Source organism: Lutjanus erythropterus, chromosome 19 (genome assembly GCF_056507025.1).
Source record: "Lutjanus erythropterus isolate fLutEry1 chromosome 19, fLutEry1.hap2, whole genome shotgun sequence".
Lineage (NCBI taxonomy): Eukaryota > Metazoa > Chordata > Actinopteri > Lutjaniformes > Lutjanidae > Lutjanus > Lutjanus erythropterus.
Window position 1 is genome coordinate 22,815,772 of NC_139335.1, and position 27,907 is coordinate 22,843,678.

At 41.3% G+C, this 27,907-nt stretch overlaps 1 protein-coding gene across 1 annotated transcript; it reads left to right on the plus strand.

The window, feature by feature from the left end:
* The first annotated feature begins 3,409 nt into the window (after nucleotides 1–3,409).
* Nucleotides 3,410–27,214, plus strand: LOC146309849 (myosin-16-like). The gene is made up of 43 exons (XM_084744859.1): nucleotides 3,410–3,547; nucleotides 4,428–4,584; nucleotides 5,021–5,048; nucleotides 5,133–5,229; nucleotides 6,521–6,613; nucleotides 6,747–6,810; nucleotides 6,972–7,070; nucleotides 8,159–8,262; nucleotides 8,484–8,622; nucleotides 8,828–8,929; nucleotides 9,825–9,991; nucleotides 10,075–10,245; nucleotides 10,334–10,510; nucleotides 11,141–11,326; nucleotides 12,176–12,263; nucleotides 12,405–12,522; nucleotides 12,744–12,864; nucleotides 13,018–13,154; nucleotides 13,258–13,339; nucleotides 13,434–13,607; nucleotides 14,040–14,120; nucleotides 14,273–14,419; nucleotides 14,582–14,686; nucleotides 15,129–15,215; nucleotides 15,355–15,500; nucleotides 15,907–15,997; nucleotides 16,591–16,647; nucleotides 16,969–17,055; nucleotides 17,154–17,399; nucleotides 17,514–17,631; nucleotides 17,721–17,848; nucleotides 19,586–19,782; nucleotides 19,952–20,084; nucleotides 21,265–21,481; nucleotides 21,611–21,747; nucleotides 22,020–22,123; nucleotides 22,713–22,905; nucleotides 23,281–23,484; nucleotides 23,725–23,850; nucleotides 23,997–24,167; nucleotides 25,047–25,247; nucleotides 26,065–26,297; nucleotides 26,695–27,214. The coding sequence occupies exons 1-42, from the start codon at nucleotides 3,419–3,421 to the stop codon at nucleotides 26,260–26,262; spliced, it is 5,607 nt and encodes a 1,868-aa protein (XP_084600985.1). The 5' UTR covers nucleotides 3,410–3,418; the 3' UTR covers nucleotides 26,263–26,297; nucleotides 26,695–27,214.
* Nucleotides 27,215–27,907: the final 693 nt, after the last annotated feature.

A 27,907-nucleotide genomic window follows, 5' to 3' on the forward strand; every position in this document is an offset into this window, starting at 1 on the left:
AAATCTGGACAAATGTCTCTACATCAGATTGGTAAGGTGTAATACTATATCTTATGTTTGATAAAACAAAGCTGGCTTAATATTCAGAATCCTAAGCACACAAATAAATTATCCATGAGATTTCCGAGACAGTTTTTGAAGTATTGACTCCTGAAGCCACAAACATTTTGATTACAGTATCAAGGTCTATAAGTCTCTGTAAGCTTGCTTGGATATAATGTACTGCAACTATTGATGATTATTTTTTTGCACTAAAGGTAATATGTGATGCAGCCCACACAATCACCAATGTTGAAGCCAAGTGGACAGGCTCTGTCCATGACTCACAGATCGATCGTGAGTCTAAATTAAGACATAAATTTGCACAGGGTAAGTGAAATTTTGTTTTCTCTTCCTTCAATAATTGTGGAATTTAAAAGTCCAAATATTAAGCTTTCCCCCTACTGCTCATTATTACAGGACCATTTAATGGCATATTACTTGGAGCATTACTTGCCTTTTCTGATGATGCCATACTCTGAACCTGAGCCAGGACCACAAAAACACTACAACAAATTACATATATTCCTCAGTAACTGGAATGGATTACAATGGATGGTGCGAAGGTTTTATGAGGTTTTTCAAAAATGTATGAATTACAGAGATCCTTCAGCATACATGAGGCTGATTGGTTCAGTAGTAGGCGAGATTAGCTGCAAATAAGTTCCAGGTCACGCACCCACAAATATAAGCGATTGCATGATCCCCTCCAGACTTCTGCTCGACAGAGATAATAAAATCTTTCATTTAAAATGCATAATTATGGTGATAATGAAGGTAAGACTATCTGGGCAGGCAGGAATAATAACTGGAGGGATTTGGCTCTTTAGCAGCACTGGGGTTAGCTGCACGGCTGCAGTATTAGCTGATGGAACAATGGACCCTCTCACCAGCCTGTTTACAGGACACAGCAAATCCACATAAGCAGTGAAACGTCTCGCCGGACACTACACACTTCCAGAAGCTAGGCTCTCACACACACTTCGTCTCACGAACACATACACACACAGTTGCAACTTTTAGATCAATTTTTTTCATCTGTGTGAACCCCACCCCTTCATACACACACACACACACACACACACACACACACACACACACACACACACACACACACACACACACTCTCTCTCTCTCTCTCTCCTCTCTCTTCTTCTCACACAGAAATCATGTGAACTCACACAGACAACATCTGCCTAACTAACACTTGTGTTTGTATGTATCATGTATGTTTCATGTACATGTCAACACTCAACAGGTGGCTGTACTATCACCAGACACACACACACATACACTTACACACACAAATTAGTTTATCCTCCCAAAGCGGTCATGTACAGCTGCTAGTATGATTATGTGATTATGTGTGTGTGTTTGTGTGATTGTGTGTACATGTGTGTCTATATAGTGTGTATTTTATTCAAAGTGCCGTTGGAACCCCTGAGAGTGTGTTCACAACTACTTAGATCATTCCAATCATAGACACAAACTTAGTTATACCTCCGGGGACACACATGCACATGTGCACACACACAGTTGTGTTTCCATCACTTCAGACGACATTATGTTGACTTACATTTATTTCCTGGAGACTTGCCCTAAACCTAACCATAATGACTGTGTGCCTAAACCTAATCCTTAACCCTTAACCCTTAACCCAAGTCTTGATCCTAAAATTTAATGATTTACATTATGGAGACTTGTGTTTTGTCCCCACAAGGAAGGCAAGGCTCCACAATGTGAGTGTGTAAACAGACTCTCACAGACAGTCCCCACAACATGAGTAATACACCGCCCCACACACACACACACACACAGCCACACACACACACACACAGAGAGAGAGAGAGAGGGAGTTGAAGATGAAGATGAAGTCATTCATTGCACAGAACAGTTGGTAAATCCCATTGGGTGGCCCAGTGTATTTATTCCCACAAAATGATTTCCAATAAAAAGAGCAAATAAAAAGGGGGCTAAAAATGGGCAAAGAAGAAATTACATTAGGCTTTAACACGAAGGAAAGATGATAAAGAGGGACAGTGAGAGAGAGTTTATTTATATAAGCATTGAGCATTTTTGCTCCTGAGAATCTGTGTAAATGGCATAAAGTTCACAAAAAAAAAAGGAAAGGAATTAAAGTACAACAATAAAGTTGTATTTTTAGGAAGCTGAAAAATATAGATTTCTTATAGAGAGTCTTGGATTCAGTCAAACCACCAACTCTCCTGAGTCTGATTCTATGTATGTGATTAACGTCAGTCTGTATCTATTAGAGCCCCATTTGGGGAACAGAAGCAACAGCTGCTCCAGTTCTGGGGAATCTAGTTGAGCTTGTGGCCGGTCTCTGAAGAAGATCAAGACGGTGATACTTGAAAGAGTGAAGTTTCCCTGAAAGAGCTAAAACATGCAAGAGCTTTCCTTGCCATCATTTCAGTTGCTTGGGCAAAACTCTTTCATATATGGCCTAAAACCAAACCCAGCTTTGCCTCGGCAATCTATCAACGTCTCGACTATACAACAACCTGTACCCTGTCCTAAATGGATAGTAGGGATGAAAACTGAGGTGTGGGAAGGTGGAGGGATAAAGAATACCTAGCTATTTTCGAGTGATGCGGTGAGGGAAGGAGATGGTCTCAGCCTGAGCTGATGACTTTCCACGGAAACCCTAAATGGACGGAGGCAGATTGAAGAATTCCCAGATCTCACGCTGCCAGGCAGAAGGATGAGACCTCAGGGTGATGGCTGGTTTTAGAGTTGTGACCATATCAGGAAGGAGACAGCCTGATATATAACGGCATGACCTGGGATCACACACCCATATTCCTCCTGAACGCACCTCCAGCATTGGTGAGTAGCTGAGTCAAATATTGGGTCCTGTTTAACTGATGGCCAGTGTCCTTCCTCTTGTTATTATTAACACATTCATTTCTGCCTGCTCTCCTTCGCTCAGCCTCTCTGCAGCAGCCAGTAGGTGAGTGAGCTGGTCAGTTGGTTGGTGTTTGTTGGTGGCAGCAGCAGCAGCCATGCCGGGTGTGTACAAAGGCGAGTGCGGGGACGATGTGGACCCCATGCCGTTCCTGGTTCCCTCAGAGAAGGAGCGCTTGGATGCTATGAATAAAACATACGACATCAAGCGCTCCTGCTGGGTCAAAGATGAGAAGGAGGCTTTCATTGCTGGGGAGATTCAGTCTGAAGACGGGGACAAAATCACTGTCAAGACCTCCAAGAATGCTGTAAGACTAGCACTGCAGCTTTTTTTGTCTTAAAGATTTAGGATACTTTCATGTTTATGAAGTAAAAGTGAATCTGATCATAATAATTGTGATAATGATGAAGTGATTGATTGATTATCCTTTCTGATCAGACTGTGACCGTAAGGATGGATGATATTCAGCAGATGAACCCTCCTAAGTTCTACCAAGCCAGTGACATGGCCAACCTCACTTTCCTCAACGAGGCCAGCGTGTTGGAAAACCTGCGCAGCCGCTACGTCAACATGAGGATCTATGTAAGCCTGTTAATCAACACTCTTAGAAATACACTACAACTAGAACCATCTGTGAAAGGTTTCATCTAGAACCCCTGATGAGAGGTTCTACAGTGACCGCTTCAATGATATAAGGTTCACCTTCAAAGGGTGCCCACCCAGGAGGTTCTACCAAGAGTCTTTTTATATTCCAAGGGTTTTATCTAGAACCAACCCAGGGGGTTCTACCCAGAATATTTTTTATGTTCCGAGAATTTTATCTACTGATAACCATTTATATTATGATACAAAAAATGTTAATGAACTGTTGATGAAAGAGTTGTTCAAGGATTTCAACAATCTATGCAGAATTTCTTCCAAAAAGTGGACCCCTTTCCTCAAAAAAGTTTCTTTAGAAGCAAATGGTTCTGGGTAGAACCTCAGCCCTTAAGGAAGAACTATTTTTGAACCCTTATTGTATTTATTGTGATTTGTATTTACTGCCAGTTAAATCAGAGTGGCTGCTCTTAAAAATGGATTCGTTTGAAGTTAGAAATGTGCCAGGATATACCAGGCAGGATGGGTCTTATGAAAAAATGCTATTGGTTGCATTATGGGAAATGTAGGATCCAGTGTTTTTGGAGCTCGGTTGATACTAGAGACAAAAAGTCTGAATATCTCAGCTGCTCCTGCTTTGATTTTGACCATGCTTCTTTGAAAATCTGTCCCCCAACTCGCAGTAGAAATCACTAATAGAAGCACACAACTATGTAGGCTTAACATGGAAAGTGGGTGTAACAAAAAGATCAAATTGTAATTCATGGGTTAGATAGGAAATGCAAGGTACACAAGGGGAAAGAGAAGGGAAAGTGCTTATGAACCAGGTTTATGCTCACACTTTACACCCCACCTCTACTTCTAGACCTACTCAGGCCTCTTCTGCGTGACGATCAACCCATACAAATGGCTGCCCATCTATGGAGCTAAAGTGGCCCAGATATACAAGGGGAAGAAACGCAACGAAGTTCCTCCTCACCTCTTCTCCATCTCTGACAACGCCTACCACGACATGCTGATGGGTGAGGACAGGGCAACAGCAGGGTGGTGACAGTAAAATGAGTAATCAGTCATACTGTAGGTCATTGATGGGTGAGGGGAGGGAGGTGAAGAGGAGATGTAAGCATGCAAGTGGTATGTGGTGATTTGGGACGACCCCTCGAGACGAGTAGCTTGAAAGTCATTACATTGTTTTTTATGTGGAAAGAGGGAGTGGGGCAGTTGCTGGGAGTGTGCAATCAGCGTGCCGTGTGATGATTTGTTCAGGGAGTAGAAAAATATTTGAAGCCATTATATGGCATCAGGGGAGAGCTGACAGCTGTCTGTGTTGTTGGTAGTGCTGACAGAGAACATCAGCAGTCCTCTGATCTGCTCAAAGGGAAATCAGCAGTAATTACTCTCGTCTCTCACACACTCTTTCTGTTTCTCTCCTGCCCTCTTTATGTCCCACCATCGCAGAGCATGAGAACCAGTCTATGCTGATCACGTAAGAACATGTTTGTTTGTTTTTTTTATACAGTATCCTGCATCTCTCGTTATTATTGATTCCTTATTTGTTTCTTTCCCCTAGTGGAGAATCTGGTGCTGGCAAGACTGAAAACACTAAGAAGGTCATCCAGTACTTTGCCAATGTTGGAGCCTCTGGGAGCAAAACCACCGACTCCAAGGCAAGCAGGGTTGGGAGGGTTACTCTAAACATGTATTCCAATACAATTACTAATAACTTGTTAAAAATGTAGTCAGTGACCTAATCCAAGTATTACAATATTAGAGTAATGTAACTTTACTACTCACTGTTACTTTTGGATTAGGCACTACCTCAATACTAAAAATGGGTTGTTGTCTTCGTTGTTAAGGTTATTGTTTGTCCAACTATAGTGGTAATTATGCGCATTAAAATACACTATAAGTTCTTTATGCTATTCACAAATAACACTCAGACTTCAAGTAAACTGGCAGAAACTTATTTACACACACCATCCTGATCATTTTTCAGTAGTAGAGTTGGTACTGACAGGTTAGCTGCCTCACTGTATTTCTGTATAGCTAATGTTAGTAATTGGTCTGTGTGTCAGTGTTAGCAGTTGGTCTGTGTACCTAATTTTAGCAGTCCATTTTTCCTGTAAATGTTTTTTGAAATTAGATGTTGAGTTCTTGGGTGATGACAGCATTTTCATAGCTGAGGGCACAACTGTTACTGTACTGTGAGATTGTTCCTATTTGCTGATTTAACAACAAAATAATGTTGAACTTTCCACCCAGTGAAGCATTTTTACAGGCCATGACAATGAATTGACAGCTGTCGGATCAGCTGGCTCTACTGAGAGCAGAGAGGTGTTGAGTCTCGTGAAGTGTTGTAACTTTTGCACACTGTGCATGGTAGTATATTATTCTTTATTTTAAAATGTGTTTTAATTTTTTCAATGTATGTTTTTTTAATGAGAGAATTTCATAAATTGTTTTTACAGCATTACTCTCATATTTTTGTATGTAAACAATTATAAAGAAAGACAAATATGAGACAAAGAACAACATTCATAATCAAGTTAATGATATAAAAGAATCAAAAACAGACAAAAACAGAATAAAAAAGAAAAAAGTGAAACAAAAACAGAAATAACACACAAAATGTATTTTAAAATTCATCAATTTAATCCTATTGATAATCCCCATTTCTTCAACATGTTACAGTAATCTGATTACGTCTTCTTTTCTGTAACTGTTATGGATTACAGTTGGCTTTGTTGTATCCTAATGACTTAATCCTGTTACATGTAATCTGTTACTCCCCAAGCCTGATGGCAAGTGTGTGTTTGTGTGTGCGTAGACATGATTTTTCATGTCGCTTTTCTTATCCGACAAAATCATATATATTTCTCTTCTCTTCTCTTCTCTTCTCTTCTCTTCTCTTCTCTTCTCTTCTCTTCTCTTCTCTTCTCTTCTCTTCTCTTCTCTCAGGGTTCCCTGGAGGACCAGATCATCCAGGCTAACCCAGTGCTGGAGGCATTTGGCAACGCCAAGACCATCAGGAACAACAACTCCTCACGCTTTGTAGGGACACATATATTTGCTATTTTATACAGTGAAATAATTCATATCCATGTGAGATGAAATGAGAATGATCCAAAGATAACAACAACAAACTCACCAAATCTATGAAAATAATATTTATGTGTTGTTTTAGGGGAAATTCATCCGGATCCACTTTGGGCCGACAGCTAAGCTGTCTGGTGCTGACATTGAGTCCTGTGAGTGTGTTCTTTTAGTTTGTATAAGTGCACAATGGTAAAGTCTTGGTTATTACATGCTATGTTTTATGAAATTAAGGTATTATCCTGTGAAAAAATCATTAGCTTCACATCCTTAAAAACTGTTTGCCTTGTTGTGTCTGTCTGTGTGTGTGTATCAGACCTGCTAGAGAAATCAAGGGTGATTTCCCAGCAGGCTGCGGAGAGAGGATACCACATATTCTACCAACTCCTGTCTGGAAGGAAGCCTGAACTCATAGGTGAGACACAGAGCTGCAGTGTCACCAGTTCATGTGGCATCATAGTAAAGTCACATCTACATTTAAAGGGAGACTAACAATTTTGTTTTACAGATTAATTTCCACATGGATATCTCTAAATGGGTTTAATGGAGATTGAAAGAGTGAGAGAGTCTGCTCACATACAGTGATGCTCATTTTTAAATATTAACCCTGAAATCAATAACAAAGTCTAAATCTGTGATCTGTGGGTGTGCTTCTGCAGAGTAGCTCAGCTAATGTTAATTTGAAGAAATAGAAATGACCATTTTAAAAAAGTAAGTAAGTACATATTGTGTCATTTGTCACATGTTAAACACCACCAGCAGCAGCTGGATACATATCTGAAATAACGTCAGCTAAAAATAGTGGATAAATGGAAAAAAAAAGCTAAAAGAAGTGGATAAACAATTTTTAGATTATTTTTAGGCTTTTTGCCTTTACATAGGGACAGCCGAAGAGCAGACAAGAAAGGGGGTCAACATGCAGTAAAGGGCCACAAGCAGGAGTCACTTCAGAGGAGTGATATCCTCAGTGCATGGAGTGAATCCTCTCCCACTGACAGGGCTACCCAGAAGTGGATAAACACTTTAAGTTGCTAACTTTACATAAGCTAAATAAATGGTTGAAAAGAGTAAAGTCGTGTATAAATTGTGAAAAAGTTAAAAGTACTGGAAAAACAGTTTAAGTAGCTAGCTAATATAAGTGGATAAATGGTAAAGAAAAAAATAGAACTAAAAACAATGCATAAACCGTTAAAATTATTGTCTTAAAGTTGTAGAAAAATCTAGCTTTTGCCACTAGTAGTATAAATATCAGTATGAATGCAAACTTCATCTAAATATTGACAGTTCAGTTGTGTGAAAAAATTATGTGTAAATACAGCCAAATAACATCCAGTTTGAAATCAATGCAAATTAACACATTTGGACCGAGTCTGATGGTGCTGATGTACAAATGTTACTTCTGTTGGTAATATTTAGTAACATCAAGTATTAAACAGTGGGCTTTGCTTTCAGCGTAACACATAATTATTGTCTTATTTTAATTTTTGATACTTTATCTTCCAGAGGCTTTGCTGCTGAGTCCAGACCCCAAACAGTATGTGTGGGTGTGTCAGGGAGTCACTGTGGTGGACAACATGGATGATGGAGAAGAACTGCTGCTCACTGATGTGAGTTCATTCATTTTTCTGTGTGAGCTGAGTTATTCATGCTGTGCTTTGGTTTTAAATCATCAGTAAAGACAGACACTTCTTTGCATAACCAAAGAAAAATGATCCATGTGCATTAGCCTGTTGATGGTGCTGTTGCTTCTCTTTGTGTAGCTCCGTTGTGCAGCGCTGATATTCTCTTTTCTGTCCTCCCCCCTCTCTTTATGCTTATGTGTCCATAGGAAGCCTTTGATGTCCTGGGCTTCACTCCTGAAGAGAAGATGAGCGTGTACAAGCTGACTGGAGGCATTATGCACTTTGGCAACATGAAGTTCAAACAGAAAGCCAGAGAGGAACAGGCTGATGTGGATTCCACTGAGGGTATATAAAGTCCACCTCGCTCCATCTATCTCTTTGATTCTGCTGTCCCAGTTCTGTTTCTCAAACTCTATATGTTGTTTTTTCCTCTCATCAGTCCCTAATATCTCATTTGTGTGGTCTGTCCTGATCCATTTTCCCAGCATGTGCTATAAGACGTTGTTGAAATCATCTCATCATTGTCTCCTCTCTATTTCCCTTCCTAAAGTGGCTGACAAAGTCGCCCACCTCATGGCCATCAATTCTGGGGAGCTGCAGAAGGGCATAACACGTCCTAGGGTCAAGGTTGGCAATGAGTTTGTGACCAAAGGTATTTCATGGATATGATTTTCATCAGTGGTTCTCAACCTGGGGGTTGGGACCCCTAAGGAGGACGAGAGATCATTTCTGTGGGGGTCGATGGTTGCAGAGAAAAAAATAAAATAACATCTTGTGTGATGAGAGCTAAGAAGCAGCTCTGAGCAACATCAGTGCCATTCCTTAAGGAGAGTCAACATAAAGGACAAATAAGTAGTTAACTCAAAAGCATTGTTGCTGTCCGGCACAAATCTTGTATCTCCATATTTTGACCTTTTCTTTTTTTTTTTTTTTACATAATTCAATGCTATTGGTCATCTTTTATGTCTGTCCACCAGTAAAATAGCTAAACTTGACTAAGCAGGATTCACTTAGATTAAAATAACATATTTCCTGAAAAGTAACAGTTTTGGATAAAGTACAGCTTGCTTCAAGAAAAACAGGCCCCCTCACTAATCATTTCAAGTATAAACCAGCACAAAAATGACAACTACCCAGATAAACCACCATGTTCTGAACAGACACAAGCAAAACACACAGCAAAGTAAGACTGGCATTTTGTAACATAAAATAGCAAACTTACTCAGTCCAGCACTTGGCATGATGGGAAATGAGGCCATATTTTAGACTAGGGAATGGTTCTTACATTATATTACTGGTACCACTGATATAATTTGGTTTAGAATGGATTTTATAGAGTGTGTTTCCAAAGATCTTGAGTTTGAGTTCCTTGGGCAGACTGGTGTGGGGTTACGATCAACAAACTGATTATTCTGGGGCGTCACAACTCAGAAAGGTTGAGTACCACTGATTTAGATGATTATAATTTTCTTGTGAAGATTAGACTATTCAAGGAGGGTAGGCAATACACTCATCCACAGTTAAAATATCTGAATTTGAAATATCAGGTCAGAACCAGGACCAGTGTGTGTACTCCATCGGCGCTCTGGCAAAGGCCATCTATGACCGCATGTTCAAGTGGATGGTGACCCGCATCAATAAGACCCTGGACACCAAGCTGCAGAGGCAGTACTTCATAGGAGTGCTGGACATTGCTGGGTTTGAGATCTTTGAGGTGAGATTTGAACAGATTATTTGGGTGAGACATGATCACGTCATTTCATCCTTCAGTGAGCCAACGTTGTCTTGCATCTCCAGTTCAACAGCTTTGAGCAGCTGTGCATCAACTTCACCAATGAGAAGCTGCAGCAGTTCTTCAACCACCACATGTTCGTGCTGGAGCAGGAAGAGTACAAGAAGGAGGGCATTGACTGGGTCTTCATCGACTTCGGCCTGGATCTGCAAGCCTGTATCGACCTGCTCGAGAAGGTAACACACAGTAGCTATGAAAAGTGTACAAACACGGACAGGGCCCAGATTCTTTCTATTTCCACCTCCGTCTCTCTGTCTCTTCTAGCCTATGGGAGTCTTCTCCATCCTGGAAGAGCAGTGTGTGTTTCCAAAGGCGACAGACACAACCTTTAAAACAGCTCTCTATGACAACCACCTGGGCAAGTCCTCCAACTTCCTCAAGCCAAAAGGGGGGAAGAAAGGACCTGAGGCCCACTTTGAACTGGTGCACTACGCTGGCACTGTGAGTACTGGATTGTAGCATTTGACATGGAAATGTTAATGGCTATAATACACACACACACGTTCCCATAGGGACGGTGGGCGCTGTAGCCTTGTTAAAAATTGGCGTAGCCCCAGTTAGGCCTCTTTGGGCATTTAGGTTTTTATTTTTAATTTATAATCAATCCACTGCAGGATGCATGTTTATTGTCAGCCTATAAGTTTTGTCTGTTTTTTGCAATAGAAAGGCTAGTAGGCTAAATACATTGCACCTCTCATTCTGGCTGCACTTTAGATATCAACTGAAATATTATTACCATTGAAGCTATCTGATTAAGCATATAGAATAAATGCACCTCTTGTTGTTGAATTTTAGATGTATTGTGTTATTAATTGTGGCTGCATTGGTGCTGTCCAGTCCTGAGGTCTTTCACCTTTGCACATAAAAAATGTTTTTGTGATTGCCTTGTGGTCAGTTGCATTCGACCTATAGCTATTTTGTTGAATATTCTATGTCCAATGTCAATGATAATCTGTATCTCATGTGCTGGGTACCATGCCATCTGCTTTTATTGAACCTCCTTAAAGTGTGATGTCTAACTTCGATGCGTACATACAAAAGGTGCAGTCAAGTCGTCTGTGCCTCTCACAGGTGGGCTACAACATCGCTGGCTGGCTGGAGAAGAACAAAGACCCTCTGAATGAGACGGTGGTGGGACTCTTCCAGAAGTCCTCTTTGCCTCTCCTGGCTCTGCTCTTCAAAGAGGAGGAGGCCACTGCGGGAACCAAGAAACAGAAGAAAGGGTCTTCCTTTCAAACTGTCTCTAACTTCTACAGGGTAACTCACACACACAACTTCCTACACTGTCTGTTCCTGCAATCAGAATACCTAAAGTTTGACAAAAATATTGTGTTGCTGTTTTTGTGAGGCAACTGAAAAGGATTATAACAGCATATTTTTATCAGAGAGTTGATGAAACACTGGTCTCTCCACCAGAAAGCAGATAAGCATCATAGACTAGTCTGTATAAAAGAAATGGATGTGACATCACACATTGGTTTGTGAACTTGTTTTGAAGCCTCAAATTTGGCATTATGACCATTGCCATCTTGGTTTTTTTGGAGCCATAAGTGACCATATTTGGATGAGAGGGTGGAGCATGTGAAATTGGAGTGGTAGCCTCTTGACAGGTGGCTGTGGTAGCAACTTATTAATCATAAGCTAGCCATGCCATGAAGCATACCCTGCTTCATTATCTCTTTTATTCTAAATGGGACCATGATTTATAAACAGAATATCCCATTGTATAGCATAAGACCTACTGAGACCATAAACTCATTAGGAAACTGTTTGCTTAGGTAATAAATCGAGTGAGAATTTTCTTATAAGATTAAATAAAATCAGACTTCTTTTTGCCACAATGATGTCGCTCCCTGCTGGCTATAAGAAAGAATACAAGTTTAAGGCACTTCCGTTTGATTTATACAGTCAACAATAAACATATTTCCCAAAATGTCAGTCTATTTCTTTAAAGTGATCTATCAGCCCTGTCTCATCATAAAGCTAATATACAACAACTCAAGTGTCAAGCCATTGATCTCAAGTACCAACAACACAAACACACTCATCTACTGTAACGCATGTGCTCACCATCACAGGTGTCCTTTAACTGTTTATGCACAACAGGAACAACTGAACAAACTGATGAGCACCCTGCGAAGCACTGCTCCCCACTTTGTCCGCTGCATCGTGCCCAATGAGTTCAAGAAGACAGGTCGGTAGCTGAAGCACCAACAGCAAAAAATGTGTCCTATGTACTATGAAATGTCTTCTTTTTGAGACACTGGTAAAATATTGACCATGCACTGGAAATTCTTGGTGCTGATGATCACAGTTTCTTTCTTTCATGGTCAAGGTGTGACAGATAACCATCTGATCCTGCACCAGTTAGCCTGTAACGGCGTGCTGGAGGGCATCCGCATCTGCAGGAAAGGATTCCCCAATAGACTACAGTACCCAGAGTTCAAACAGAGGTCTGACCCTCATTCTTTCTGTATTCATGTCCATGTTAATTTAACTGCTGTCACTTTTACAATCTTAGTGGTCCTCTTCCTAATTTTTGTCTCCTTTTGCCCCCTTGCATACATACATATTTCATCGTCCTTCCCCTGATCTCATTCTGTCTCTCTTTCTCATTTTAACACCCCCCCCACTCCTCTCTTCTCCTTCTATCCCTCTTCCTAATGTCTCCCAGGTACTATATTCTCAACCCAAACGTTATCCCTAAGGGATTCGTTGACAACAAGAAGGCCTCTGAGCTCCTCCTCAGTTCAGTTGGACTGGATAATATGGAGTACCGCATTGGCCACACCAAGGTAGACCACATTTATAATCAGCTATATCCAAAAGATTTAAATTACATCTATTATTGAACAAATATATGAATTCAGGATATTATCATCAGTTTTTTTCTTTTCCTCACTCTTCCCGCTCTTCCTCCTATCACCTGTCTGTGTTTTCCTCCCCAGGTGTTCTTCCGTGCAGGCATCCTGGCAAAGCTGGAGGACATGCGTGATGAGCGGCTGGCAAAGATCATGACCATGCTGCAGGCTCAGCTCCGAGGAACTCTGATGAGGATCGAGTTTAAGAAGATGGTGGACAGACGGTCAGTGAACACAATCTCTTTTCCTTTATAACAGGTGGGTCAGAAGGATGGAGTACACGTTGCAGGTTTGTGAGCACTAACATTATATGTGTGTGTGGTGCAGAATTGCATTGATGGCTATCCAACGCAATGTGAGGAAGTTTCTTCAGCTACGTTTCTGGGGCTGGTGGAAACTTTACAATAAGGTAAAAATCTGAATTTTTACCTTATTTCAAATGATAAATTCTTATCATCATTATCACCGTGATCATTCTCAATTTCCTGGCTTGGCTCCTGCAGGTAAAGCCCCTGCTGATGGTCGCCCGCCAGGAGGAGATCTTCAAGGCTAAGGAAGAGGAGCTGAGGGTGGCAGTGGAGAAGGTCAAAGAGCTGGAGGGCAAAATCAAAGATCTGGATGGGAAGATGGTCACTCTGTCGCAGGAGAAGAACGACCTCACCCTGGCGCTGGCTGCAGTAAGTTCACATCTGCAAATCTTAATGTGCAGTGAGTAAAATATGAGGTCAAAATACTTTTTCTGGCTTCTAGGAAACCTTCAAAGAAAGGCTGAATCATCAGTGTAAAATCCTCTGCTTCTCTTGTTTGGTTTGAAGAGTCTTTGATATTGAAGAAATGCTTTCAGAACAATGTAAATCTTGTGAAACAACCTCAACCTCAGATCATCAGATATTTATTTTTTAGAAAAAGTGGCTGTAAATTGAACATAATTTGACTTCATGAGGGGTCACTGAGTTCACCAGCTCAAGCCACAATCACTGATACTCTGCCTCTGTTATTGCAGTTGTATACTTATAGTTATAAACACACACACACACACACACACACACACACACACACACACACATCATACTCATATATACTTCCTTTATGTCCTTGTCTTTCCACAGGAGCAGGACACGCTGGGTGATGCCGAGGAGCGTGCCACCCAGCTGATGCACCAAAAGGTCCAGCTGGAGGAGGCAGTGCAGGTAATATGTTATAGATGAATCATACAATATTATATGTGTATTCAGCTCTTTTTAAATTTTATTTATGTTGGAACACAAAGCTGAACAGACACGTCTGGAGTTCTGGAAACAGCTACAAAACTGTCCTGTGTCTAAAATAACCTTGAATATAGGACCTGCGTGAGCGCCTGGAGGAAGAAGAAGGCAACGCCGCCTCCCTCCAAGGCCAGAGGAGGCAGCTGGAGGGGGAACTGACTGAGCTGAAGAGAGACCTGGAGTCTCTGGAGTCCACATTGGCCAAGACTGAGAAGGAGAAACAGGTAGAGGCAGAGCAGAGAAGCGATGAAGTTGAGCCACTCTGGAGATGTTGTTTTATTTAACTAAGCATTGTTTGGATGAGGAGACATCTGGGTTGATGGACAGAAAACCAGGATATCAGATGTACGACGTTACCACTGAATTCTGTTCAATGGTGTGTTCAGGGACTGGACTTCAAGGTGCGAACTCTGACAGGTGACCTGGGCCAGAGAGACAACCATATCTCAAAGCTGCAGAAGGAGAAGAGAGCTCTGGAGGAACTGCAACAGGTAGATAAGCATATGATAAAAAAAAAAAAAAAGGTTGAGAAAACTCACAATGTGATAGCAAGTGCCTTTCACTAAATTTTTGATTTCTGAATCAAACTTTTTAAATAAACTGAACAAGGTTTTGGCAACCCATAAGGTTTTTGTGATAATTTACTTTTCTTTTGTAGATAAACTTGAGTCTTCGAGTTTTAGAAACCTAAAAAAAAGAAATCAAAAACACATATTATTACCCTCACTTGTAATACATCTCCAAAACTCAGCAAACCAAACCAAAAAAAATCTAAATGGATAAACAACACTGCAGACCAGGGGAAAAAATATGTATTTTTGATTTTTGGGTGAACTGTCCCTTTAAAAAAATAAATGATTGAAATTGAAAATATCAAATTATGAACCATTATTCACTTTCATGTCAATAAGTTGTTGCTTATTATTTAATCAGAAAACTCTTGAGGATCTCCAAACAGAAGAAGACAAAGTTAACCATCTGACCAAGACCAACAGCAAGCTCAACAGCCAAGTGAATGAGGTATGAGACAGAAAAACATGACAGATTTGTCCTGCAGCTGAATATACTCAGCATTAGTGATTTCTCATGTTTGGATGTTTGTGTGATGTCTCTGTGTGTCTGTATGTGTCTGTGTGTGTTTGTGTGTGTGTGGGTGTAGCTGGAGGACAGCTGGGAGCAGGAGAAGAGGATCAGGGCGGAGGTGGAGAAAGCGAGGAGGAAGGCAGAGGGAGACCTGAAGATGACCATAGAGAACCTGAATGAAATGGAGAATGCTAAGCTTGACCTGGAGGAGGTCATCAAGAAGTGAGATACACACACACACACACACACACAGTGAAGCTGAAAAGTTCACTAAAGCTTCAAAAGTATTTTTCTCAGTACATATAGTTTAATATTCAAAAGTTCATTCTGTATTTTAGGGTGACTTTGAAACATCTATTCAAGCACTACAAGTGAAAAATAACCTCTTGGCTAACTCTGGCACATTTACAGTAATGTTTATTAATGTGCACCATGCCTGTTAAATAAGCCAATAAAATGAATGAATAAATAAAAACAAAATTTTATAAAGTACAGCAGTAATACTTCTGTGTGTGCTCCTCACCCTTTGTTACACACTGATCTTCCCTCTGCTGTGTGTGTGTGTGTGTGTGTGTGCGTATGCGTGTGTGTGTGTGTGTGTGTGTGTGTTTGCTGTGTGTTCATCCAGGAGAGACTTTGAGATCAACAACATGAACTCAAAGCTGGAGGATGAACAGTCGCTCAGCTCCATGCTCAGCCGCAAGCTCAAAGAGCACCAGGTACCAAGCTAGCTGATTTTCAATCGTTTCTTCTTCTGTGGTTTAAGATGTTTGTTTAAGTCATTTAGCTTGGAGCTAATGAGCTGTTTCCTCCTGGGTATCTTTTTTGCTTTGTCTGTCAAACCACTTTGTAAACTGTGTTTTTAAAGGTGCTATATAAATACAGTTAACGTCATCATTATTATTAATACATTCACAGCCCTGAGGCTGATACAGGAGGCTCTTTTTTAAACTATAAATTGCACAAGTCCTTGTACAACTCTTTATAATACCCACTTAGAAAAACATTTTTATTTAGGAGCTATGAACAAACAGATTGTTAATTTTAGATGTTTACTGTGTTGACATCAGTGAGCCGTAGTGGCACAGGTAAATGTGAGGTGACGAATGTTGCATAAGGTCAGCAGAGTGAGAAGGACAGGATTATGGGATGTAAATGTGAGATGACAGATGAGCCCGCGAAGGAAGGTGCAGCGTGAATATACAGTTAGGAAATGTGGGAGAGGGTGAAAACGAGGAGCTGAAGAAGTGAAAGAGGATGATAAAAGATCTGGTTTAAAAGTTGCAAGTTTATTGTTGTTTGTTCCTTTCAGGGCCGCATTGAGGAGCTGGAGGAGGAGCTGGAAGCTGAACGAGCCATGAGAGCCAAGGTACAGATTCAATCTGTAACAACTTAGTTTAGACAGGTTACTGGAGTTCAAACCTGCAGCACTTCAATTGTGCACTCACAGCTAGAAACTTTTTGTTTCTAGCTATTCTGAGAATATTAACATGCAGTGTTGTGGTAATGTTTACAGCTGGAACTTTTTTCTTGGCTACCAGAATATTTTTCTTAAATGGAGGATAACATTCATTCATTCAACCTTTTCCTAAGCTTAAGATTTTTCTAAAAACGTTCTGGCTGGCAGATGGGATATTAATGTGTGAAGTTAAAGTTCAGATTAGTTCGTTCTCTGTCTTTTCTCTGATAGGTGGAGAAGCAGAGGGCGGAGCTATCACGAGATCTCGAGGACCTCAGTGATAGGTTGGAAGAAGCGGGAGGAGCCACTGTCACCCAGGTGAGTGCGAGTGAGAGGTGTCAATCAACAAAACTGATTTTTGTTTTGTTTGGAAAACACTGACCTCTGCCCTTTCATCTGTGGCTGACCCCTTATAGATCGAGCAGAACAGGAAGCGGGAGACAGATCTGCTGAAGCTGAGGCGGGAGCTGGAGGAGGCAGCGCTCCAATCAGAGGCCACGTCGGCGGCACTGAGGAAGAAGCACTCAGACGCAATGGCAGAGTTGGGTGAGCAGCTAGAGAACCTGACCAGGCTGAAAGTGAAACTGGAGAAGGACAAACAGAGCATGAAGGCGGAGATCGAAGATCTCAACATCACCATGGAAGCCACTCAGAAAGCGAAGGTATGAAGTTACTTGGAAAATCCTGTGTGATTAACTCCAAGAAAACACATAAATATGAACTCAAACACACTCCTCCCTTTGCATCTGTGTGTATTTGGATGTTGACACCTGTAGATGAACTCTGAGGCCCACGCCCATAAACTGGAGGACAACCTGGCGGAGGCCAACGCCCGCCTGGCTGAGATGGAACGCACTCAGACTGAGCTCAGCACTGTTAAAATACATCTGACTGGTGAGAACACACACACAGATGCCCACAAACATTTGTTTTTTTTTAAACAGTCTATTAATTTTCTTATGTGTGTGTGTGTGTGTGTGTAGCGGAGAACAACGACCTGAGCAGGGAGCTGGAGGACACGCAGAGTAAGCTGACCCAGGTGACCAGGCTGAAGGCCTCCCTCACCTCACAGATCGACGAGCTCAAGCGACAGGTGGACGAGGAAAATAAGGTACAAGTCACCACACACACACACACACACACACACACACACACACACACACACACACACACACACACACACACACACACACACACACACACACACACTCTCATTCATTTGACACTTTTCAGCAGTGTCAGCCACTTCATGGCATTCAAAATACACAAAATACAGCTGGCCTTAAGAAATGTTCTTATGAGATGCCCTAACCACCTCAACTGGCTCCTTTCTATGCTCACAGACGACTGAGCTTCTCATCCTTTCTCTACGGGAGATGCTAGCCACCTCCCTGAGAAAACCCATTTTGGCCGCTGGTATCCACGATCTTGTTCTTTTGGTCATGACCCAACCGTCATGACCGTAGGTGAGAGTAGGAACAAACACTGACTGGTAGATTGAGAGCTTTGCCTTCTGGCTAAGCTCTCTTTTCGTCACAACAGTGCGGTAAAGCGAACACAATACCGGTCCCACTGCTCTGATTCTCCGACCCATTTCACCCTCCATTGTCCCCTCACTTGACAACAAAACCCTGAGGTATTTGAACTCCCTCTCTCAGGGTAAGGACTCATTCCCTACTTGGAGTAGACAATCCACCAGTTTCCTGCTGAGAACTATGGCCTCAGATTTAGAGGTACTGATCCTCATCCCTGTCGCTTCACACTCAGGTCACAGATCAATGATGCCATCAGAACCACATCATCTGCAAAAAGCAGCTTTGCAGTCCTCAAGCCACTGAACGGCTGCCCCTCCCTTCCATGATTACACCTGGAGATCCTGTCCATGAATATCATGAACAGGATTGGTGATAAGGTGCAGCCATGATGGAGGCCAACCCTCACCAGGAAAGTGACTGACTTACTACCGAGAACCTGAACACAGCTCCTGTTTTGAGCGGACGGAGATTGGATAGTCCTGAGCAGTGACCCCCTCAACCCATACTCCTGCAGCACCTCCCACAATGTCTCCCGTGGAATCCGGTCAAACGCCTTCTCCGAATCCACAAAACAAATGTAGACTGGACGGGCGTACTCGCAGCCCCCCCTCCAGGATCCTTGATCCTGTTTTACTTTACCTCAATATTTATTTATTCATTGATTGGTTGATTTATCTATCTATCTATTTTCCTCTCCTTTCCAAAATAATTTTAAAAAACTATAAACCAGCACAAAACTGACAGTTACTAACACAAACCCCCATGTTCTGAACAGATACAAACCATAGCAAAAAGTAACATTCGCATTTTGTAACAAAAACTGCAAACTTAACACACTACTCAGGCTAGCACAAGGCATCACATCGCCTGTACCAGTTATATAATTGGTCTTAGAATAGATTTTTTGGAGTGTGTGTGTGTGCACGAGTTCTGATTGGACACACTCACAAAAAAGGAGCTTTTGTAACACAGTACCATGCTTAATCAAGCAGCTACAGCCAGGTTCACTAGTTATCACATGGACGTGTCAGTAGCTCTGCATCTGAAATTTCATACTACTGTGTCTGAAAAGGGGGATAAGTTGGATAAGAACAAACTTGGCTTTCAGTGCATTTTCATTAATCCCATGTAGGATTTTCTTGTTTTCCTCTTATTGCTATGTGCAAGAACAAACCTCAGCTGGTTCTGTGATTCAAACTGACCATCTGTCTTCTTTTTGTCTCTGTAGTTTTCTTTCTGTTTTCTTAAAAACATGCCTATAAAATGATTGTTGGACCTCCAGTAAAACCTTCTGCCTCTCTCCCACTCTGCAGGGCCGTAATACAGCGGTGGTGGCCCTGGCCAACGCCCGTCATGACCTCTCCCTGCTGAAGGAGCAGCTGGAGGAGGAGTCGGAGGCCCGCGGGGAGCTGCAACGCCTCGTCTCCAAGCTCAACGCCGACGTCACTTCCTGGAGAACCAAGTACGAGACGGATGCCATCCACCGCACCGAGGAGCTGGAGGAGACCAAGTAGGTTGAAGCGAGGGAAATAAGTCCTCCGACTATGGCTGTGAATCAAAGCCAAAAGTTTTATATTCCAGCCTTGTGCATGAATGAAACATGGTGGTTGTCAAGATACTTTTTAATCTAATCCCACGGTTGCCTCTTCCTCTCTCTCCCTCCGCCCACTCTCCACCAGGCGCAAACTTGCAGTGCGTCTCCAGGAGGCTGAGGAGGCAGCAGAGGCGGCCCAAGCCAGAGCTGCCAGCCTCGAGAAGGTCAAGCAGAGACTGCAGGGAGAGGTGGAGGACCTCACCATAGACCTGGAGAGGGTAATACACACACACGCAGACAAATGAATGTCTGCAACATATACGCTGTGGGAATTCACTTCTCTGCTGTGATCAAGTATTCATTCTAAAAATATAGACTCTCACAGGACTGTAGGTGGAATATTATTGATTCATTCCTTTCTGAAAATAATATCTTAAAATGCTTGCTGGTTTTAACTGTAAATGTTTTACTGAACCTGTAACCAGATAATGTTTTCGCCTAATAAAACTAATAATCAAATTCAAAATCTTAGACTTTGTTGCACCAACAAAGATCAGTTTTTAAACCCATTTAAAATCTGGTTTAGCTTTAAATTATGTTGCACCAAACTTTAAAACAAGCTCAAAATGTAGAATGTTAAACCTAAACCTGGATTGAATTTAATTCTGTCAAACCAAAACTCCACTTAAATTGTGATCCAGTAAGAACTTAAAGCTTACGCTTGAGAAGGTTTTAAAATAGCTGCCTTTTTGAGATGGAATGAGACAAATAATGAAGTTCTTCAAAGAAAGTTAAAAGAGACTCAACCTAACTTTTTAGTGTCGAGAGTCTCTTCTCTCTTTCACTCCAGTTTATCATTCAGCCACCAAGTCTTTTCAAAGGAGGAGAAATTCGAGCAATGCAACATTTTGTTAACACCCCCACTCTATTTAATTTCAGTACTAAACTTGGATTTACTAAACTGAGATTAGTTTTTAATTCTGCATAATTTTAAACCTGCATTTACTTATATTAAACCTAGTTTTGCTAAAGTCTTTGTTTAGTCTGAAAGGTCTGATTGGTTAGCTTTTGTAACTTGGAAGCAAAATATTGTATAATGTTATCCTCAAATGGGAATAAAACCTGAAACACCAACTGTTAATCAATGGCAGAAGAGCCTTTCAACCATAATGGCCATGGAAAATATGGTAATGCAGTGGATGGTAATGGAGAGTGTAGTGGAGTGTCTATCACAATTTCAATATTAAATTAAAAAAGACTTGAAAATGTAAATGACAATTGTCAAGGCATAAAACCAGCCATCTGTTGATCTTTACATATCAAGACTTGATACTAAAAATGGCATAACCATCCTAAAATAAGTTTAAATAAAAAAAAATCTGATTGAATCGTGAAGATATAATTTAAGATCACAAAATGGGAAATTTATTTGCTTTCTGCCTGCGTTTTTGTGTCTAGTCCACGGCAGCAGCAGCAGCTCTGGATAAGAAGCAGCGAGTTTTCGACAAGCTGGCGGCCGAGTGGAGCCAGAAGAACGAGGAGCTGCAACTGGAACTGGACAACAGCCAGAAGGAGAGCCGCTCCTACATGACCGAGCTCTACAAGCTGAAGACGGCCTACGAGGAGAGCCAGGATCATATAGAGACCGTCCGCAAGGAAAACAAAACCCTCGCAGGTAGCTTCTAACTGTGGTGCAGTGGGTCATAATGGAAAAGTGTGATAGAGGGGCTGATATCCTATAAAGCTGGATAACAAAATCTGATGGCGCATGTACACGCTTATCATGTGCCCTCTCTCCCCACAGAGGAGATCAAGGAGTTGGTGGACCAGCTCGGGGAAGGAGGCCGCAGTGTCCACGAGCTGCAGAAGATGAAGAAGAAGCTGGAGGTTGAGAAGGAGGAGCTGCAGCTGGCTCTGGAGGAGGCTGAAGCTTCACTAGAGGTACAATAAGGGAAAAGAAAAGGAATGTGAAGGCAGATTATATGATAGATTATTGCCAGTTAGGACTGGATGATGATAGATTGATTGAACAAAACATGGAAGAGAAAATTATCAAATATTATTAAGGTAACCATGAATGTCCACAGTGTGGATTTTGAGATTTGAGGGGGAAATTTCCGAGCCACAAGGGACTTTTGCTTCTGCTGGTTGTGCAGTTGTCTATTTTTCAGTTGTCAAAATGTGTGTATGTGTGTGTGCGTTTGTGTGTCCAGGTGGAGGAAGGTAAGCTGGTACGTGTACAGCTGGAGCTTGCTCAAGTCAAGGCCGACATCGACCGCAGAATCCATGAGAAGGAGGAGGAGTTTGAAGTCACCAGGTTAGAAAACCAGTGCACACACAAGAAAGTTAAGGGACAGACATAACCAAAGTGAGTTTTATGAGGTGTCTCCTCTTTCTTTCACTCCAGTTGACAATTTTTTTCCCAAAGGAGGAGAAATTAGAGCTTCCCTGCAGAGCCACCATGAGCAGGAAAACTAACTTTTTAGTTAGCTAATATGTTAATGGAACAGTACTTTTTGCATAGTAGCCCAGGCATTTTACCCAAAAATGTGGATCAACCTCACACAAATTGCAACATGCATTAACAGATTTTGTGTCCACAATACCTCTGATCAAGAGAAACAAAGTCAACATAAATTGGCACCAATACATATTGTCCAAACTTTAATCTATTATGTGTTATATAGAGCTTAAAAACCTGCTTCTGTCCTTCCAAAAAATCCTCCCTTGCGCAAAACAGGAAACAAAAAGCCAAAACTCCCCCTTGTCTGACCCCACCAATTTCCTGAAGTAAACTGTTAGTTCATTACATAACTTTAGAAGATCCAGTCTTCATTCACAAGTGTGCTGACTGTACCTGTGCCACCAGCGAGCTGCAGCTCATGTGTGTCCTCTGTGCTCTTTAGAAAGAACCACGCGCGTGCAGTGGAGTCGCTGCAGGCCAGCCTGGAGGCAGAGGCCAAAGGTCGTGCCGAGGCTCTGAGGATGAAGAAGAAGATGGAGGGAGACCTGAATGAGATGGAGATTCAGCTGGAGCATGCCAACAGGAACAACGCTGAGCTGGTCAAAACCCTCAAGAAGCTGCAGCAGCAGATCAAAGTAGGAGTTTTATTTGGAGCAGTGCTTAGAAAACCCCTGCAGAGAAAGATAAATACTGGTATACTAGAAGAAGAATTGAGAAAATTGAACAAAATTCACTTTTTGGTGGGAGTATGCTTGGAAGATACAGCTCCATTATTTTATGACACCATTTCAGCAGGTTAAATACGATGATAATTTTACTAAAAAGAGCACAAGATTTGTCATTGTTGTTGACATTTATCAATACACACAGATGATATGAGTGTGTAGCATGGAGAACAAAGTTCAAATATGGTTAAAATAAGTCAACAAGTAAAAATTATATATATTAAAAAAAGAGAAAAACTTTGTAGTTTGAAAATACTGCAGCAGTAATCCTCGTGTCTCATCCAGGACCTGCAGGTGCAGATGGATGAGGACGCCCGTCAGCATGACGAGCTGAGGGAGAAGTACAGCCTCCAGGAGCGACGCCTGTGTCTGATGCAGGGAGAGATGGAGGAGCTGAGAGGAGGCCTGGAGGCGTCTGAGAGGGCCCGCAAACAAATTGAACAGGAGCTGGTGGAGATCACAGAGAGGTTCAGTGAGATCAACATGCAGGTAGGTGGCATTTAATTTTACCCTAATTTTACCTTGCTTTTGTTTGGCCCTCTGTATTATTATTATAGTAGTAGTAATAGTATTTATATTATTAGTAGTAGTAAGGGAATTGGTGGGCTTAATACGGTTTTATTTTTGATTCCTAATTAATTCTCAAATTTCATGTTGCATGAGTTCTTAGTGCGGTCATTTTCTCTAGTGGATCATCGCAACTACATTCATCCATTTTTCTTGCTCTAGAACCAAAGTCTGACTATCCTGAAGAGAAAACTGGAGGCTGACCTCACCCGACTGTCCACCGAGAACGAGGAACTGATCTCAGAGTTTCGCTCTGCCGACGAGAGAGCCAAAAAGGCTGTGACTGATGTAAGCTGTATGACTAGACACACACAAAGTTTATACACACAAACAAATGTCAGAGTAAGGGCCTCAAATACATAAAAAAGAAATTATTTTAGTTGTGTTCAGTTCAGGGTCATTTTTATAAATGAGTGAACGATGTCTGTCTCCAGGCGACGCGGCTGTGTGAGGAGCTTCGGCAGGAGCAGGATCGAAGCTCCCACCTGGAGAAGATCAAGAGGAACCAGGAGCAGAACCTCAGAGACCTCACAGTGAGGCTGGAGGAGGCCGAGCAGCAGGCAATGAAGGCTGGAAAACGCACCATCCAGAAACTGGAAACCAGGGTGAGGAGCTGGGCTGATCGAGGGATGGCAGGCAATAACATTATCTTAAAGGGATAGTTTGGATTATTTGATGTGGGGTTGTATGAGGTACTTATCAAAAGACAACGTATTAGCCACAGTTGCATGGAAGCCAGGCAGTGTACTGCTGTAGACTGGGTCAGAAACAAATGTATTTTAGCCACTTAAAAAAGGTCCACCTTGAAATGTCAGTATCAGTTTTAGTGTACGCTATATTTAGGACATTTTCACAGCTTTACTTTGGCATCAGACAGCCTTTTCTGAATGAAAACCACTATTATATAAGCGAAATGCAGCTCTCACCAAGCCAACCAAATTAGCTAAATCAGTGATTTTGCCCCACAGAACATGGGTGCTGCTGGTCTTGCTTGCTAGCTTGTTTTTGTTGTGATTTCAGTGTTTTAAAAAGATAGTTTGGACTCACTGAGGTCACACAATAACAAAAAAAAAAAAAAAAAAAAAACAGATTGAGGCACTGGAAGACAAGCAACTCCTATGTTCCGTGAGGTAAAATCACTGATTTCGACTGTGCTGTGTGGTTGGTTTGGAGAGAACGAAATTGGGCTTATATAACAACCTTTCCCTGTCAGAAAAGGCTGTCTAATGGCAAAGTAGAGCAAGGACATTATTCTAAATATAGCGTACACTTAGACTAATATTGTTTTTTATTCTTGGCGGACCTTTTTTTGGGGGCATGCTGACCTACATCTACTGTAGGTAATACTATCTATAAGTACCTCATGCAACCCCACTTCAAATAATCCAAACCATCCCTTTAAAAGTGACAAAATGGGAACAGGTCACACGCCCACACCAGGTCTCATCCACGCCCTGTCGATTCTTCCCTACCATTGCTACCAGATCAGGGAGGTGGAGAATGAGCTGGACCAGGAGCAGAAGCGCCACATGGAGACGGTGAAAAACCTCCGCAAGGGAGAGCGTCGACTCAAGGAGCTGATGTTCCAGACGGAGGAGGACCATAAGACCAATCAGCGCATGCAAGAGCTGGTGGAGAAACTCCAGAACAAGCTCAAGTCCTACAAACGGCAGATAGAGGATGCTGTGAGTAGGAGTGGTGAAGTTGCATTTAAATTTCTCTCTTTTTTTTTTTTTTTTATCTCTTTCTAAATAACAATTTGGATTTTTTTGTGATGTTTTAAGGAACAAGTTCTTTCTAACTGCATATCTTAAGACCACTTATCAGATTAAAAAGATACCGGTTGGGGAGACCCTCATGTATATCCCTTGGAATAGTTTGATGTAGCCTATTTTTAGCACTTCTGTAGCCTTAGTTGTGTGAAAGAACAACAAGCAAAATGCATTAGAAAGATTTGAACATAAACCATAACACAATTCAAGTGGCATCAGTTCAACTAGCTGCAGCAACACTGCATCTAAACTAAATATGAAAGGCAGCCCATACACAGACAGTCATATCAAGAGGAAGTATTTCACTCTAATTGCATACATAAGCTCAATAAAACGCTGTCTGGCAGGTTTCGTCTCCTGAGACATTTTGGTTGCATGTCCAATTCAGTAAGGCCACATTGGAGATACTCATTTTTTCTTAATTCTCTCTTTCTTAATCGCTCAGTCCTAATCAAACCCACTCGTGTGGTATCATATCATCTAAGTAACCAGAAAGTGAATAAGCGAATGCAAAATGCTGAACACTTACTTTTAATTATGTCACTTTTAATTAGGATACTTGAATCCCATTAAAGTATGAATATTCAAAAATGTGTCAGTCAAAAAATGGGGCACTTTTATTCCTCAAAAGCAGAAACGTTAGAGAGCATGCTGACGACATGTAACAAACAGCCATTGTGTTTATTTAATATTAAATACGAAGACAAACCTCTTGCCCGTGTCTCTATAGGAGGAGCAGGCCAACAACAGCCTGTCTAAATACAGGAAGACGGTCCATGATTTGGATGATGCTGAGGAGCGAGCAGAGGTGGCAGAAATGACCCTGAATAAAATGAGGATGAGGAATCGAGCCTCCGCCACGAAGGGCTTCACTTCAGTGGAGATCGTCCAGGTCAGCAAGCCTAGCAGTGGAGGACAGGATGGGTAGAGGGGGACAGAGACACACACACACACCACTGACAGGTGGGTACTTCAACAAGACATGCATGTCTATAAAAAGTCTATGAAGTTTATTTTTTTTAATGTGATGTATAAATATATACACCTAACTCAAGAATTGCTTTCTTGCTTTCTTAATGTCTTTCTCAGACATTCACTCATATTATACAAGACACTCTAAGGACTTTCATCTGCCATATTGTCAAACTTCTCTTAATTAAAACGTTGAAACGTTGATTGTTGAGTGTTGAATCAATATATTGATCCAGATCAATGTATCGTTACACCCCTACTAAGTTTGATGTCAAACTGAGTATGTAGTGTGTTTCAGCTGTATGTGCATTTTGTGTATATGAGAGATCTCATTGTAATGCATCAGAACAGTACTGCTCAGTCTGTGTTTGTCTTTGTGCTCCCACAGAGCGACACGCAGCCACTCAGACCTCCAGAGGACATTTGACTGAAGACGTATGAGCTCAGGCACCCGGGGGAAAGTCTTAAAAAGGCCCAGATAGACCTACTAATAGAAAGTCTTAAATAATTAAATGAGTCTTTAACATCACCAATAGTCTTAATCAATATAGTCTTAGGATTGGTCACTTAAGCTGTACTAGTCGGTTTTAGCCTGCACGCTGTGTCTGTGTTAGTCAGTGTGCCTTCAATGTTCTGTACGTGTCTACAGTCTTTGCTCTCATGGTTCTGTAAAGTACGTTGGATCTCATATTGTTTAATGGTGTGTGTGTCTGTGTGTGTCTGTGTGTGTGCCTTTCATGATCTCAGTTATTGTCTCTATACTGGAGGGGGGAGTGGGTGAAGCTGTGCTCTCACGTCAATGATAGAGAGCCCACCTGTGTGTGTCGCTCCTGCATGAGTGTTATAAGTGTGTGTGTTGTGACTTGCTGCGAAGTCTTAATAAACTACAAGCAAATGAGCAAATGAGACATCTGTGTTTTTTATGTATTGTTTTTGAGTATGTAGCTTTTATCTGTGTATGGACAAAAAAAATCCACATCTGGAAAGGTGAATTCATAAATTTTACCGTCTGTACTATGTGAAACAATGACCTGAAGTTTGTGATAGTGATATAAACTAATATATTGACGATTTTACAGTACAATTTTGACACAGGGCCTCTCTACTAGACTGCTTTAAGGCTGCTCATATTGACAATGGATCAAATAAGGGCCTGACACATACTGCCTTTTTGAGTTTGATAGATTATTAGGAAGTAATAAACATTCCTATGTCCATTTATCGGCCAATGTTCTTTATACAAAATATAATATACAGAATATAGAATAGATACTCAATACATAGACACATTTTTGCACTGAGCCCTCAATATGGTTATCAACTTTGCTCAGCAGCAAAGAAATCTGTGGCAATCTATCGAGTTGCTGGTAAAATTCGAACATTCACACACCATTTGGTTGGGGGACAAAAAAGTACATTTTAAACCCTTATTATAAATAAATATGATTAAAAAATAGAGCAAAGTATATGTATATATTAAACTTGAATTTAACAGAAAAGGATAAGATATAGATAAAATGCTGTACATAAAGCTAACAAATCAAAACAATTTGCATTATGTTGTGTTCAAAAAAGTTTTCATATAGACGCACATCAGACAA